Source organism: Orycteropus afer, unplaced genomic scaffold (genome assembly GCF_000298275.1).
Source record: "Orycteropus afer afer isolate SDZICR_OR568_19922 unplaced genomic scaffold, OryAfe1.0 scaffold00253, whole genome shotgun sequence".
NCBI lineage: Eukaryota > Metazoa > Chordata > Mammalia > Tubulidentata > Orycteropodidae > Orycteropus > Orycteropus afer.
Genome location: NW_006921840.1, coordinates 3899678 through 3916881, shown reverse-complemented (window position 1 = coordinate 3916881; position 17204 = coordinate 3899678). Strand labels below are relative to the sequence as shown.

General features: G+C 37.3%; 1 protein-coding gene across 1 annotated transcript in view; it reads right to left on the bottom strand.

Annotated features, from left to right (window-relative positions):
- Positions 1–8265, bottom strand: part of CDK17 (cyclin dependent kinase 17) — a 47175-nt gene extending 38910 nt beyond the window's left edge. The window contains exons 1-2 of the mRNA XM_007949756.2: positions 8148–8265; positions 1917–2081 (exon numbers count right to left, since the gene is read on the bottom strand). Of these exons, the coding sequence (XP_007947947.1) occupies positions 1917–2081; positions 8148–8265 (283 nt within the window). The remainder of the gene's footprint in view (positions 1–1916; positions 2082–8147) is intronic.
- Positions 8266–17204: the final 8939 nt, after the last annotated feature.

The following is a 17204-nucleotide window of genomic DNA, read 5'->3' as shown; positions in this document are numbered from 1 at the left end:
TGTGGGCAACCCCCAGGAAGCAGAAAACAAAGAGAGAACTGAAAATCCAAAGCTGTTCGGCTTAAAAATTGACTCTGCCACTTTCTTGCGAGGGTTTGCTGATCTTAGCAAGAAGGTGCTTGGGTTTAGATGACACACTGGGATAAGAGATAAGGCCTTGGGCATTCAAGTTGGAAATCAGACCCTCCCATATAAAGGCACAACTCTCAGTAAAGAGCGGATTTAAAAAAAAAACTTTGTCTTATTGCACAAAGACTGTAAAAAGAAAGCTTATTAATCTCAGACTATGAATAAATACCATCTGAATAAGTACCATCTGACCCAACCAAGAAACCATTTATCAACAACAAACAAGTATAGTTCTGACAAGACTACTGGTCGACGTACTCATTTCAGTTAATAAGACAAAAGTAAAACAGTGAAGGCATATGTCAGATTTTCACGTGACAATGGTGTGAGCAACCTCTTTGCTGAATCAGGTAATAGTTTCTCTGCATTAGAAGAGTATCTGCTTAACTCTTATACCATTCACAAAGTAACAGCTACAGATACAAAACTCTCCTAATGTATTACTAACATTTTCAACATGGGTTTGAATTTTAGTTTCTTAAGTCCAGACCAGGGGTCAGCTAATGTCTGTTTCTGTATGACCCCTGAGCTAAAAGGATTTTTGTATTTTTAAAGAGTTATAAAATCGAAGAAGGATATGCAATAGACTATATATGGCCTACAAACCAAAAATATTTACTATGTGGCCCTTTAGAAAAAGTTTGGCAATACCTGTTCTAGATAATCAACAAAACTCTGACATGTAGTCAAGCCTGCGGGAAAGTCAAGCCCTGATATATAGTGCTTTCTGATTTCCATGATGTAAATATCCCTCCCTGGGATTTCATGCTACCAACATGGTATCCATGAAGATGGAAAAAAACCACCAAACCAAACCTAGTGCAATGAGTCAATTCTGACTGCACACACAGTCGGGAAGAAATGTGCAGTAACAGTACACCATTAAATAGTATTCTGACTACATAGATACAATAGAAACAAATAACCTCTAGAGCACAGACAATGGTAAAATGTAGTAAAATAATTAGAAAACATGTGTTTTGAGAATTTATTACCTCTGCTTTTAATTTAACGTACTTAATGGCATGTTTATATAATTTAAATTTTAACAATGGCCTACAAAACTGCTGAAGATTTAACAGCTGTCTTTCATGAACCAGCGGGAGTCAGCTCCAGCACGCTCCTGGCAGAGCCGTAGGAAAGAAAACCTCTCCGCAAGGCTTCATCGTTAGGGATATAGGGTTTTCCCATTATAAAATGTCGGTGAAAATAAGCTCAGGCTCCAAAATTAATGAAACACTATACCATGGCAAGAGTAAGCATCTAAAGCAAGCAGAAGAATAAACCCTCAAGAACTTCAGAAATTAATAGAAAATCATGAAAAACGTAAAGAAAAAAAAAAAAAACAGAAGTAAACAAACAGAAACTTGAAGATATATCTTCTTCCTGGATATTTAAAAGGACATAGTGAATATAACAGCTCAGGTGATAATCATATATACTAATTACTACACTAAGCTATAATATGGTGATGATCTGAAGGGTTACTGAAGTATGATCCTAAATTAAACACCATCCTAGGCAGCCATTTATCCAGAATCTGGCATTCATCTCTTAAGTGTTTTTGTTTTCATCCTGGCAGATACATTTTCAAATACTAGTTCTCTTGTAATGTGAACATTACTATCTCTCTTGAACCTTTCCTCTTTCTCCTATTGCTCATATATCAACTTAATTTTTATCTGCCAAGAGAAACTAGACAATAAGCTTGGCTGACTTCTATACAACTAAAACCTAAATATACACATAAATTACAATCAGAAAGTTAAATAAAATAACCAAATTACCTAATCTGCTTCCATTTCTGGGCATTGCCATGAAGGAGCCAAGGCTCCCTCCAATAACGCTGTGTGGTCTGCGCAAAGGGGGCTTCTTGAAAGATCCTGTGTACTGGTGGAGGAAGGAATGCATACTGTGAGACGTTGGAGGCCTGCCATTCTTCACAATAGGTTCTGTGGTTCACAGTAGCCAAGTTTCATTCCATTAACAGCCCAAGATCCAGGATCACAGGAGAAGGATTAAGAAAGCAAAATAAAAAACAAAGCAAAATGTTATAACAGAAGTCTTTATATTTAATCTCATTTCTTCAACTATCTATGCCAAGTACTAGAATCAAAATGATTTCTATGAGAATGTATTTATAGAAAATAAATACACATTGAGTTTTTATATTTGAGGTTAGTCTAATAATTATGTATTTCTTATATTATCAAAATTCATTACGACAAAACTACTAATAAAACTCACTGATACTTGATCCATCTGCTTATTTTATCTTCAGGATTGTTCCCATACTAATCCTACATTTACTGACTGTCTAGTATATACCTATCTCTTACGATGAGGCATGCTGTACCCTATAAAAGACATGGTACTAGTCTGAAGGAGTTTATTATTTGCATTGTCCAAATGACTGTCTCTTGATCCATGTACAGGTTCTTCATGAGCACGATCAAGTGTTCTGGAATTCCCATTCTTTGCAGTATTATCCATAATTTGTTATGATCTTCACAGCTGAGGAAGTTTTTGTGTAGTCAATAAAACACACAAGTAAGTATCTTCTGATATACTCTACTTTGAGCCAAAAATCCATCTGACATCAGCAGTGATATCCCACATTCCACATCCTCTTCCGAATCTGGCTTGACCTTCTGGCAGTTATATGTCAATGTAAAACTGCAGTTGTTTTTTTAGATTATCTTCTGCAAAATTTTGCTACCATGTGATATTAATGATATTGTTAAATGATGTCTATATTCTGTTTTATTGCCTTTCTTCAGAACGGGACTAACATGGAGCCTATCTAATTGGTTGGCCAGGTAGCCGTTTTCCAAATTTCTTGACATAGATGAGTAAGGGCTTACAGTGCTGCATACATTTATTCAAGCATCTTAATTGGTATTCTGAGAATTCCTGGAGATTTATTTTTTGCCAGAGTCTTCAGTGCAACCTGAACTTCTTCCTTCAGTATCAGCAGTTCTTGATCATATGTTACTGCCTGAAATGGTTAATGTTGACCAATTCTATTTGGTGCAATGATTCTGTGTATTCCTTCTATCTTCTCCTGATGTTTCCTGCATCATTCAAATTTTTGTCCAGACAGTCCTTCATTAATGCAACTCAAGGCTCTAATTTTCTCTTTAGTTCCAGCTTGAAAAATATCTAGTTCTTCCCTTTTGGTTTTCTAACTCCAGGTCTCTGCACACTTCTTCATATACTTTACCTTGTCTTCTCAAGCTATCCTTTGAAATCTTCTGTTCAGCTCTTTTACTTCATCAATTCTCCCATTTGCTTTAGCTATGCTGTGCTTAAAACTAAGTTTCAGAGTCTCTTCTGACATCCATTTTTGTCTTTTCCTTCTTTCCTATCTTTTCAATGACCTTTCACTTTCTTCATGTACGATGTTCTTGATGTTGTCCCACAACTCTTATGGTCTTTGGTCATTAGTATTCAGTGTGTCATATCTATTCTTGAGATAGTGTCTAAATTCAGGTAGGTTGTATTTTGGCTCTCGTGGGCTTGCTTTGATTTTCTTCATCTTCAACTTGAATTTGCAAATAAGCAATTGATGGTCTGTTTCTCAATCAGCACTGTCATGATTGATGATATTGAGCTTCTCCACTGTCTCTCTCCACATAAATAGTAGCACAATAAACAATTACAAACAGAGTAGGATAAAACACCATGTAATAAAATTTGATTCACTATCTATTTCCATTCTTTTGAATATATCCCTAGGAGTGGAATTGCTGGGTATTATGGTAATTCTATATTTAATTTTCCAAGGAACCAAATCCACTGCTGTCAGGTTGATTCTGACTCACAGCAACCCTACAGGACAGGGGAGAACTACCCCACAGATTTTGAGAGGTGATAACTTTACAGAAGCGGACTGCCACATCTCTCTCCTGTGGAGCGGCTACTGGGTTTGAAACAACCACCCTTTCGGTTAGCAGTGAGGTGCTTAACTACTGCATCACCAGGGCTCCATTTTTCTGAGGAAGAGAAATAAATTAATATTTAAATTAAAAAAAAAACCTAATACTCAGTACCTTCCCAGCTACTAAATAGAAATGTGATGGGCTCAGAATTATTTTTCCTTGCAGGTACTTCAGAAAAAAATCTTTCTTATATTTCAGTTTGTAAAATTTTGTGTAGTATGAAATTACTTATATTTAAGTAAAACTGTACTGTTACGGTCAGTATAGTTAAATCAACCAAGACTGCAAACTTTCAACTTATTTTTAACATGTTGTTATTGTTAGCTGCCATAGAGTCTGAATATAAATTTAGGATACCTCTATGCTGGTTCATAAAAAGATGCTCAGTGTCATTAGTCATTGGGAAAATGCAAATCAAAACCACAATGACATACTTCACCCCTATATGACAGCTATTATCAAAAAATGGAAAAGAACAAGAGTTGGTTAGGCTATAGAGAAACTGGAACCTTCATTCACTGCCAGTGAGACTGTGAAATGGTGCTACTAACACAGCAACAGGGGCAAACAGTTTGGTCATTCTTCAAAAAGTTAAACATAAAATTATCATTGTCATTTTTATTTTCAGTTGCCATGGAGCCAATTCTAACTCATGGCAACCCTAGCAATTTCACTTCCAGGAATAACTAAAATAATTGAAAATAAGGTCTCAAACATTTGAAACTAATACACCAAGGTTCACTGCAGCATTATTCACAATAGCCAAAAGGTAGAAACAACACAAGTAACCATAACAGATGAATGGATAAACAAAATGTGGCATATACATACAATATAGTTATTATTCAGCCATAAAGAGAAATGAAACTCTAATACATGCTATGACATGGAAGAACCCGGAAAATAGTACGTTGAGTGAAACAAGTTAAACACAAAAGGACAAATATTATATGATTCCACTTATATGAAATACCTAGAATAGGCAAATGCACAGAGAGAAACATTTATTAGTGGCTACAAGCGGAGATGGGAGAGAGGAAATGGAGAGTAGTAACTTAATTAATTAATTAATAGCTTGATTAATACTGAGTTTCTGTTTAGGGTGATGAGAAAATCTAAAAACCAATAGTGGTGATGGTTACACAAATATGGTGAATATACTTAATGTCACTGAATTTACTAAAAATGGTTGAAATGGCAAATGTTTTGTTATATATATTTTACTACAAGAAAAAAAAATTAAGTTACTCAGCAAATATAGTTATTTAAAAAAGAAAAAAAAAACAACAGAAAAGTCTAGTCTAGTCTACTACTTCCCATTCATTATACCATGTAGTTAGGTGAGCAAATCATTCAGACATGGGCTGTGGACTACCTATCTTGGGAGTTTTTTAAACTCCACAAAGAAAGAATGTGTCGGAAGCAGGCAAAAGGCACTGATGTTGTTATTAGTTGCCATCAAGCTGGTTCTGATTCAAGGCAACCCCATGTGTCCAGAATAGAACTCTAACCTATGGGGGTTTTCAAGCCCTTCTGGTAGCAGATCTCAAGGTCTTACCTTCGAAATACCTCTAGATGGGTTTGGACCACCAACCTTTTGGTTAATAGTCCAGGGCTCAACCATTTCTACCGATTAAAAAAAAAGCTGTTGACTAAATCCACATGTTGTTTCACACATGATAGTGGATTGTAACTCAGAGGTTACCTATCCTACCAGTCATCTCTGCAACCCAAGAGGCATTAATGTATACCATAACATCTTCAAGTATTACTTCAAGTAACTCAAGTAAAGAAGAAACTCAACAGAGTTCCTATTTTCTCTTCTTTACTATCTATTAAAGTTTGTATTATAAGAATAGGTAGTTCAATATAGTAAATAATACATCCAATATATTCAATTTGAAAAAAAATTAAATATTTTCAAATTAAGCATGTGTTAAGTCAGTTAATAAGGAGCTTTGGTGGTGTTAGTAGTTAAGGCATCTGGCTACCAACCAAAAGATCAATGGTTCAAACCTGTCACCTGCTCTGCAGGACAAAAATGAGGCAGTCTGCTTCCATAAAGATTTACAGCCTTGGAAGCCCTATTGGGGCAGTTCTACTCTGTCCTATAGGGTTGTTATGAGTTGGAATGAACTCGATGGCAGTGAGTTTTAAGTCAGTTAAAACTAACATATTCCAGAAAATATTTAATTAACCTGAAATGTTAATTAGCTCTCCATTTTATGTTCACTTTCTTTGACTCACATTCTTTTTTTTTTTTTTTAAAGGAGAGGTTTGTATTGTAACTACTATGCATTAAGAATGTGTTCTGGAAACCATCCACCAAGATGTATACTGTGTTTATTTGACTCTTCAACAGAGTCTCTCTCTTGAGAATAAGCATAATTAACACCAAGAATTCAATGGGGTTTGCAAAGCCTAAGAGAAAATTAAGCATTTTGCTTCATGTATCCAGAAGAGACCCTCTGGCAAGAGGAATAAAAGTTAAGACATTACAAAATCATCTTTGATATTTGACCCAAATCCTTCCTGCATATAAGTAAATTCTATCTAAATTAATAAATTGCTTTAAATTTCCTACTGAGCCCTTTTCTATCTCCTCCCCCAATGTTAAAAAACAGTGGATATCAAGGAAAGAAGTTATAGCATAGTACATGTAATGTCGTAGACTTAAAAATGAAGAAACCTGGGTTCTAAACCAGCCAGGTAACTGTAAGTAAATCATGACCCTAAGGAAAGGAATAAAGCTACTGAAGTGCAGGTAGGATAAATGACTTACCAAAACCCACTGTTGTCAAATCAATTCCAACTCACAGTGACCCTACAGGTATAGAATAGAACTGCCCATAGGGTTTCCAAGGCTGTAAATCTTTATGAAAGCAGACTTCCTTATCTTTCTCCCACAGGGTAGCTGGTGAGTTCAAACCGGCAACCTTTTGGTTAGCAGCTGAATGCTTTAACCACTACAACACCAGAGTTCCTAATTACTTACCAGACTCATACAATTATAACTGGCAGAGCTCATATCCCAACCTGTGACTTTTACCACAAAGTCCAGAGCTTTCCACTATACTTTTCCTCTCTCACAACACAGGCCTTTATATTCAATGGAATAGGGGTACTCACGCCTTCATTCACTGCCACAAATTTCTTAACAGCAGGATTTTACACACAGGCAAGGATGGCTTGCCAAATAATATGCACATCATGGCACACTGGCCACTGGCCATGTAAGATCTTTCCTGGTTATTATTGTAACATCCCTAGGACTATTTCTCCTCCGAATATTAGCCTTGTTCTAAAAATCTCATGAAGATTTTGCATTTTAATCCACTCAATTTAACAAGCACCTGTTACTTTAACCTCTGTGCACTGTTATTTTACATTGTAAAAAGCACCATAATACACGTGAAACATTATATGCCTGCCCCTGTAAGCACTCTCAATACTATGGAGACTCTCTGTGGTAAATACAAATAAGAAACCAGAATGATTCACTTATGATGAACCTTGTCACCTATGTGGATAGTCAATATGCATATACAATGTTATAAAACTATGATGAAACCACAAACAGAATTTCACAAACTTCCTATGCACTTTTAAGGTGTATTAATTTAGGTTGTAAGAGTAACAAAAATATTTAAATGCTAATTTTAAAGTAGTAATTAATAATTAGGAAATTATTATATAAGTATCATACAATGTATCCTTATTTTTCGGAAGGAAGATGGGGCAACTACTTCCATAGTGATACTGCCTCGGAAACCCAAGGAGGGGTTGCTATGAGTCAGGTCCGACTCGATGGCACATAACAACAAAAACAACAACATCCTTATTTTATAATGAAAGAAAAATAGAAAGATATAAGGAATAGAAGAATTCATCAGAATTAAAGACCAGGTGTAGTGGCACTGCTAAAATTAAGAATAAAAAAGCAATTTACTAAGAAACCAGAGAATAAAAATAAGAAAACAAATGGAAGCTATTATGAACTTATCTGAAAAGTAAATTTACATTCTATTTATAAAGTAATTAAAAAGGAGGAAGTATCTCCCTTCTCCAAATATTTACCATTATCCTTGCTGCTGTTTTCTTCAATAGTCATTTGTTCAGCCAGTTCAGACAATGATTCATCAATAGTCTGGCTTCCTCGAAGAGTGAGGGATAGTCGCCTCTTAAATTTTTTCATCCTATCAGCTTAACGTGGCTTGAAAAATCCTGAAAGAACAGAATAAACAAAAAATTAAAGCTGTGAGTATTTTACTGCTCAAGAAAAATGCCTCTCTAGGTTTATTGAGGGAGCTCTGGTGGCGTGGTGCCTAAGGCATGTGACTGGTAACCAGAAGGCTGGTGGTTCAAACCCACCAGCCACTCTTCAGAAGGAAGGTTGGGCAATCAATCTACTTCCATAGTGATACTGCCTTGGAAACCCAAGGAGGGGTCGCTATGAGTCAGATCTGACTCAATGGCAATGGGTTTTAGGTTTATTGACAACCTTCAAAACAGGGATATAATGAATTCTCACGTCTGACAAGCATCACAAAATCCAACCCTTCTTTAAAAAGATCTACCCTCTCTGATTAATGTTAAACTTATTATTGGACATCATTAGAAGAGCAGGAATTATACATAATTTAAAAGGATGTGGCAGTTTCCCTGAAATGTGCTTTTTAACACCAATACAGTAAACATATTAACACTATCTTGATGTTTAGATTCCATCATTATAAATGTCAATCATCAAATTGGAACCAGTCAGAAATATCTTCAGACGTAAGTGAAGATGTGTGAGGAGGGAGGTAGATAAAGAATGATTCCTGACACTTTATTAAGTAGCTTCAACAAGAAACTTTTTTCCTTTTAATTTTGTTTTTACACAGTCAATATATTGGGCTGCCCCCATCCTCCTCTTAGCAGACTGTCAGGAGTCTCTTCCTATTATCATAACGTGGTCAAGTTTTAGAAGGAAGACAAGAAAGCCAAATTAACGGCTATCAAAATGCCTACTCCCCATTAGACTTTTCAGATCTCTTAATTTAGTCTTCCTAACTCTGAAAGGTAAATAAATAATAATAAAGCCAAGCATTCTACCACCGACTCTATTACTTTTACCAACATTTTAACTTCTCTGAAAGCAGGATGCATTTCACAATTACTGGAATGTCAAAATGTAATTGTTAAGTCTTTTCTTTCTTAGTGGTACATAAACCAACTCCGTGGAATCTTCGACTTGATGAAGTACAATGTTAAGAGTTTTATCTTCTAGCTCTGGGGTATCTATTTCAAATCTAAAAGAAATATTTTGCTTATTTTTTCATTCTAAGCCTCTATTATAAGTATTTAAGTTTGCTGAACATGCGGCATCTACATTAAGTATAGCTGCTGTTGCTTTCAGAGCCCTCTGAGTCTATTCTGACCCACAGTGACCTTATGTATCAGAGCAGAACTGCCCTATCATAGGGTTTTCTTGGCTGTAATCTTCATAGACTCAGATTTGTCTTTCTCTTGTGGAGCCACTGGGTGGGTTCAAACCACCAACCCTTCAGTTAGCAGTCAACCAAGTAAACTAAATTAAAGGTATTAAACCCCATAACCCTACTGCCATCAAGTCAATTCCAACTCACAGAGATGCTATAGGACACAGGAGAACTGCCTCATAGGGTTTCCAAGGCTGTAAATCTTTTTTTTTTTTTTTAATGCATTAAAATATAATTTATGTACACTGAAATACACAAAACTAAAGTGACATGGGTCAATGCATTTTTTTTTTTTTTGCAGTGTTTCCCCCTTTCCCTCCCACCCTGGTAACCAACAAAGTTCCCTTCCATATGTAAACCTTTCCTTGACTTTTTACAAAAATGAACTAATACTGTATTTGTCCATCTGTGATTGGCTTCTTTCATTCAGCACAACGTCCTCCAAGTTCATCCATGTTATGCAGTGCTTTGCAGATTCTACATTATTCTTTAGGGTTGCACAGTAGTCCATTGGGTGTATGTTCTGGTTACCTATTGCCGCTCTGACAAGAATATACCACAAATGAAATGGCCTTAACAAACAGGAATTTATTTTTACAATTTGGAGGCTTTAAGTCCAAGTTCAAAGTGCCAGGCTTTAGGGTCTGGGTGAAAGCCCCTCAGCGTTGGGCTTCAGCTCTGCCTCCTGCTCCCAGCCCACTGAAGCTAGAGGATTTTCTTCACTCAGCTGCTAGCTGCTAAGGCTGCCAAGCCCAAGGTTGACAAGTAAAAAGGCACAGTCCCGATGTTGCCAAACCACACGGCAGGCCTAATTCAAGTCCACTGTAAGTCCCAAGGTCAGCAGAGCATGGCAGGCTGCTGAACAATGACACAACTACATGCAGGGTCCAAGCGTGCCATAAGTAGAGACCATTCCCAAAGCAGCTACTCAGCTGCTTGCAGGAGATCCCACCATGGAGTTGACTGCCAGTCTCATCATGGGGAATAACTACCTCCAGCTGCCCAGCCACTCAACCAGGCCAAGCCAAGCTGACACAAGAATATAACCACCACAGTGCACATATCACAATTTGGTTATCCATTCTTCTGTTGATGTGCACGTAGGTTGTTTCTACCTTATTGCTATTGTAAATAGTGCTGCGATGAACATGGGTGTGCATATATCCGTTCTTGTCCTGGCTCCCATTTCTTTAGGATATATACCTAGTAATGGGAATTAGAGATGGTATCTCCAATTCCAGTCTCTTAAGGAATTGCCATACTGTTTTCCACAGTGGTTGTATCATCTGACAGTCTCACCAGCAGTGTAGGAGAGTCCCAATCTCTCCACATCCTCGCCAGCATCTGCCGTTTTCTGTCTTGTTGAACTTTGCCATTAGTGCTGGGGTGAGATGGTATCTCGTTGTTTTGACTTGCATCTCTCTGATGGCTAATGATTATGAGCATTTCTTTACGTATTTGCTGGTAGCCAGAACATCCTCTTTGGTGAAGTGTCCATTCATGTCTTCTGCCCATTTTTAATTGGATTGTTAATCTTTTTGTTGTCGAGGTGTTGGAGTTTTCTATAAATTTTAGAGATAAGTCCCTTGTTAGATACATAGTTATCAACAAGTATGAATCTGCTGTCATTTCGTTATGTGCTTTTTCATGGTGTTGATTTCTTTGTTCCATATAATTTTTTTTCTGTGCTGAGTTTGTTTTGTCTATGAATCGTGTTGCCACTTCTTTCATTGCTATTGTTTTAGTATTTGTTAAATAATTGTACTGGTCCTTTTTTTTATTTTGATGTGAAGGTTTATCATTTTTCTTTGAGGTAACTGTGCGGTTTGTAATTTCTTCCCAAGTTTAGAACACTCTGTTCTATCTTGTAGTTGTCTTGACTTCCCTACCATTTAGAAGTTCTGTAATGGCACAGTTTTTTCCCTCTTTCTGGTTTGTAGTTATCTTCATTTGTCAATTGATGTCTCTGGTGTCCTGTTTACAATCTTGTAGGCTTCTGTACTTTGAATACTTCTATAACTGGGTTTGTTTCTGGGTTATGTCATCATGTGTGTTAATGGTCAGTTGTTGTTTGCTATTGTTGGTTCTCTGTCCAAAGGACTCCCTTTAGCATCTCTTAGAAGGCTGGTCTGGTTTTAATAAATTCCCTTAATTTATGCTTATCTACAAAAGTCCTAATTTCATCATCATATTTAAGGGCTAATTTTGCCAGGTATATAATTCTTGGTTGGAAATTTTTCTCTTTCAGGGTTTTATATGTACCATCCCATTGTCTTCTCACCTGCGTGGTTTCTGCCAAGAAATCCAAGCTTATTCTTATTGGTTGCCCCTTGTAGGTAACTTTTTATTTTTCCCATGCTGCTTTCAGGATTCTTTGTCTTTGGTTTTGATGAGTTTTATGATGATATGTCTTGGTGATTTTCTTTTGGGGGTCTATCCTGTTTGAGGTTCATTGGACTTCTTGAATGGATATATTCTCATCTTTCATTATACCAGGAAAATTCTCTTCCAACAAATCTTTGACAATTTTTTCTGTGGTTTTGTCTCTTCCTGTTCTGGGATTCTGATTACATGTAGGTTATTCCTTTTGATGGTATCCCCCATGAACCTTAGGCTTGCTTCATTTTGTTTTGATCTTTTTTTTTGATTGTTCCCTTTCCAAAGAAGTATTGAGGTATTTGCTTTTAATCTCACAAATTCTGTCTTCCATTGATTCAATTCTACTCCTTTGCTCATTCAATGATTTATCTATTTCTGACAATTTAGTATTAATCTTCTGGATTTCTATGTGTAGATTCTATATCGTTTCTAATTTTTCATTTGTCATTTTGTTCTTGTCTTTCAAAATTGTTCTAGAGTTTTCTCTGTGTTTTCCTCAATTTTGTGTTTTCCTTGATCTGTCTCTCAATTCGTTGAAGGTACCTGAATATAATTCTTTTGAATTCCTTATCAGGGAGTTCCAATGCTGTGTCTTCCTCAGGGATGTGTTTTGGGTCTGTATCCTGGTCCCCTGTTTCTCCTGCTTTATCTTGCTTCTTTGTGTGGACTGTGATGCTTTGTTGTCTCCAAGGCATTGTGATGTTTTTGTGTTCATATTTAATTGGTGATTGTATCTTGGAGTGCCTTGCCCACGATTTTTGTTTTCTTTGTATGCTATCTACATAAACAGGGTACTGTGCTGTGCTCCTCTATTTGCTAGTTGGCAGTACTTATACACTCACCACCTGTTTCCTTTCCACTGTCTGCCTCCCATTATGTCCCTGCCATCCTTGGCAAATGGAGCCTATTCTTAGGTCCCTGGAATCCAAATAAGAAAGCTGTCACTTTAAAATCCAAAATGGCCACTGTTTGTAAACATTCAAAATGGCTGCACCCGTGGTCATTTTAAATATCCAAAATGGCTGCTGCTTGTAAACCTTCAAAATGGCTGTGCCCTCGGTCACTTTAAGTATCCAAAATGGCCACTGCATGTAAACAATCAAAACGGCTGCACCCTCCGGACAACCCAAAGGCCACTGCTCAGGTTGTCTCCCTCCTTGCTGTTTCTCTTCCTAATCACAGGCCACCAATGCAGTTGTCCCTGCAGCCCTTGGCAACCAGGGTTGATCTTTAGGGCAATTCTCAGGTCCCAGCACCACTTGGAAATATTCAGGCTATTGGTCTTGTCAGAGTAGCGGACAGTCCACTGTTCCAACCATCTCCATACGCACTGTTTTCATTCAGGTTTTTCCACTAGTTGCTGCCTAATCAACTTCTGTATACTTCCTTTCAAAACTCAGGGCTCCGGGATTATCTTCTGTATCTCTGTCAATTGGTTTCTCTTTTCTTTGTTGAAGAGGGTCTGTCTGCCTATTCCACCATCTAACCAGAAGTTCCAAGGCTGTAAATACTTATGGAGGCAGACTATCATATCTTTCTGCCATGGAGTGGCTGGTGGGTTCAAATCACCAACCCTTTAGTTAGAAGCTGAATGCCTTAACCACACCACCAGAGTTCTTTGCATAAGGTATTAATTATGAATAATTTTTATTTGCTCCAAGTTTGAGAGGGTATTAAGTACAGATTTATAAGAGATAGTGATTTTGCATTTCATATTTTACCACCTCCATACTATATGCCCACTTAATTTTTTTTTTTAAAGCCACTATAAAAAGCCATTATAACATATAAAATACACACACATACACATTGTAATAGTAGTATTTGCAGCTATACTCTAATAAGTACTCTCTTAACTCATAAGCTCTACAATGAGAGGTATGTTTTGGTGAGTATCAGCTATTAGAGAATAAAAGCTCCTATTCTGTAGATTGGTTTGATCATAACATCAAAAAAGACAAATTCATGCTGCTGAAAATTTCTACTAACATCTCTCAGTTCACTAATCTTCTTTCCAGGTGTGTCCAACCTGCAGTTAAACCCAGCTACTGCACTTCATTTCAGTTAGCAGATTTTTCAGTTCTAGAATTCCATTTGATTCTCTTCCACAGATTCTAGTTCTCCAGTAAAATTCTCCACCTAGCACCTATTTTCATCAACAGGTTAGTTATAGTTATTTTAAAGTTCTTGTCTGTAACTCTAAACTCTGCATCACCTATGTGTCTGTTTTTAGTGTCTTTTTTTTTTCCTGCCTTGTGTTCCTGTTTTAGGAGACCTGGTGACATGGTGGTCTAAGTACTCAAACACGAACCAAAAGGTCAGTAGTTCAAACCAACCCACCACTCTACAGGAGAAAAATGTGGCAGTCAATTAAACATCCTATGGAGCAGTTCTACTCTGTCCTGTAAGGTAGCTATGAGTCAGAATCAAATGGATAGCAGTGGGTTAGGTTTTTGGTTTTGGTCTTATGGTATGCCTAGTACTTCTGACTGAATGACAGACACTGTTTGTGAATAATTATATTAAAAAACATGTATCTTAAAAAAAAAAAAAATGTAGAGCCTCTGGATGGTACGCTGACCTGCCTTCAGACATGATTTAATTTTTGTTCTAGTAGGCAGATAGAATAGGAGCAGATCACCTCAATCTGACCCAATCAGGGACTAAGTTGACTTAGGTCAGAGTTTCACACACTATTTTAAACTGAAGATGTATACATTGTTTTGACACTATCTCTGGTTTGTCTCCACTTGGACCATGTGGCCCTTCAGAGATTCCAACTGTGAGCCTAGAGCCACCATCAAAATAAAGAAAGATTAAAAGTATGACTCAATTTCTTCAGTTGCTTTTTTGCTCATCTCTTACCTTTTTGTCCTACTTAGCTTTTAACTTCTTGCTCAACACAGCTTAAGAATTGTAACCCACAAGAGAAAACTCAGCACAGAATGTCTCTGTTTCCCTTCTCTACTGACTCTTGACTCTTCAAGTCCTAACTAACTTTGAAGCTCTACCAAAAAAAACAAAAAATCTAAACTCACTGCAATCAAGTAGATTTCAACTCATAGCAACCCTCACTGGGTTTCCGAGGCAGTGCATCTTCACAGAAGTATACTGACCCACTTCTGCAGAGCCACTGGTGGGTTTGAACTGCCAACCTTCTGGTTGGCAGTCAAATGCCCTGAGCTCCTTAAAGCTCGGCAATGCCTTCACATTGATTTTTTTCTCTAGCTTTTCTAGTTGTTCAGTAGGAGCTTTAGTTGGCTACAAGTTCCTCCATCATGTGGACTGGAAGAGATAATATAGACATTCCACCAAGCAAGATGATTTTATAGAAGACAGTCATAGTCAACTCTTAGAGTTAGCATCTAACAAATCTGTCTGGAAAGAAGTACAGTTCCTTAGAAACTATGAGGGTGAGATTTCACCAACATAGTTTGGACATGCTATCAGGAGGGACCAGTCCCTGGAAAAAGATATGCTTGGTAAAATAAAGGATCAGTGAAGAAGTAGAGTCAATGAGATAGACTGACACAGTAGCTCAAAAATTAGCTCAAATATAGCAATGAATGTGAGCTTGGTGCAGGACCAGGCAATGTTTTGTTTTGTTGTACATAGATAGGGTCACTATGACTTGGAACTGAGTCAGCAGCACCTAACAACTACCGTGACAGTAAGTGAAGATAGTGATGCTTCAGTGGTAGAATTCTTGCCTTCTAAGCAGAAGACCTGGGTTTGAATTCCAGCCAGTGCATCTCATGTGCAGCCACCATCTGTTCGTCAGTGGAGGTTGTTTGGGGCTATGATGCTGAGCAGGTTTCAGTGGAGCTTCCAGACTAAGACAAACTAGCAAAAAAGGCCTAGTGATCTACTTCCAAAGTAATCGGCCAATGAAAACCACCAACAGTCCAATCTGCAACTGATCATGAGGATGGCACAAGACTGGGTGGCATTTTGTTTGCTTGTGCATAGGGTCACCATGAATCTGGGGCCACATAATAGCAACTAATGGCAGCAACACTGCCTTGACAGTCAGTAATTCACATCCTTTTTTAAAAGAGATCAGATACTTAAGGTAAACTGAGCTATTGCCAATCTCATTTACCCTTCTGCTTCTGTAAATCTTTATACTAGAGATTCCTCCATTGTAAGGCTCCCTGTACAGTAAAGAATTAATTAAATCTGCAGTTAAATCCATCTACTGTGCTCTTAGTTTCAGTTACGAGATTTTTCAGTTCTAGATTTTCTATTTGATTCTTTTCTACAGATTCTAGTTCTCCAATAAAATTCTCCACCTTAGCATCTATTTTCATGAACAGGTTAACTCATGAACAGGTTGGAGTGCTCCAGCCCCATACCTTCCAAAGAAAATACTTGCCCTTGGTTGGTTCCTGGGAGATAACCTCTGAGCCCCTAGAATATCCTCCCTAATAAGCACATCTTTGTATACCTGAGATCTTGGATCTTACCAGCTATTTTATGTTAACAATAACTTTAAGGGGAACATATGTTTTTGTGTCTCTGGGACTCTGAGCCACACATCAGTTTGCTCTCTACAGGGAAGGTGAGAGACTAAGTAGCTAAAGTCAGTCATGGGCACTCCATGCCTATGTGACTGAACCCAACATAAACCCTGGACACCAAGGTTTGGGTGAAATTCCCTGGTTGGCAACATCTTGAACATGTTGTCACAATCAGTGCTGGGGAAATTAAGTGCTATCTATGCAACTCCAATGCAAGAGGACAACTGGAAGCTTGCATCTGGTTTTTCCTGGATTTCACCTTAAGTGCCTTTTATGTGATTTTCATTTGTTAATTTCTGCTGTAAGAAATAATAATATAAACATAATCACTTTCCTAAGTTCTGAGAGTTCTTCTAACAAATCATCAAACTGCAAGGTAGTGTTGGAGACTCCTCTCACACACACGAAATCTGCATGTCCAAATCAAAACTAAAAGCTCACAACTATTAACTTTTCAGATTTCAGCTTTCTTAAACATAGCCACATGGTAACCAATGGCTGTCCAACTACACAGACATCACCAAATGAGAATCTTAAAACACCATGTTTGACAGTTTGCTGACCAAGTAAGGATAAAACAACAAATTAGGGGGAAAAAAATGCTATTTCAGAAGTAATTCACATAACACTGTAATATTCTTTAACATAGACTGAATATACATGGATTAAGTAGCTAGAATAGCAAAAAGCGAAGATCTAAAATGGTAGCTGATGGCTAAAAGTGGCCACTAAGCAACTGAAAAGTAGTTAGT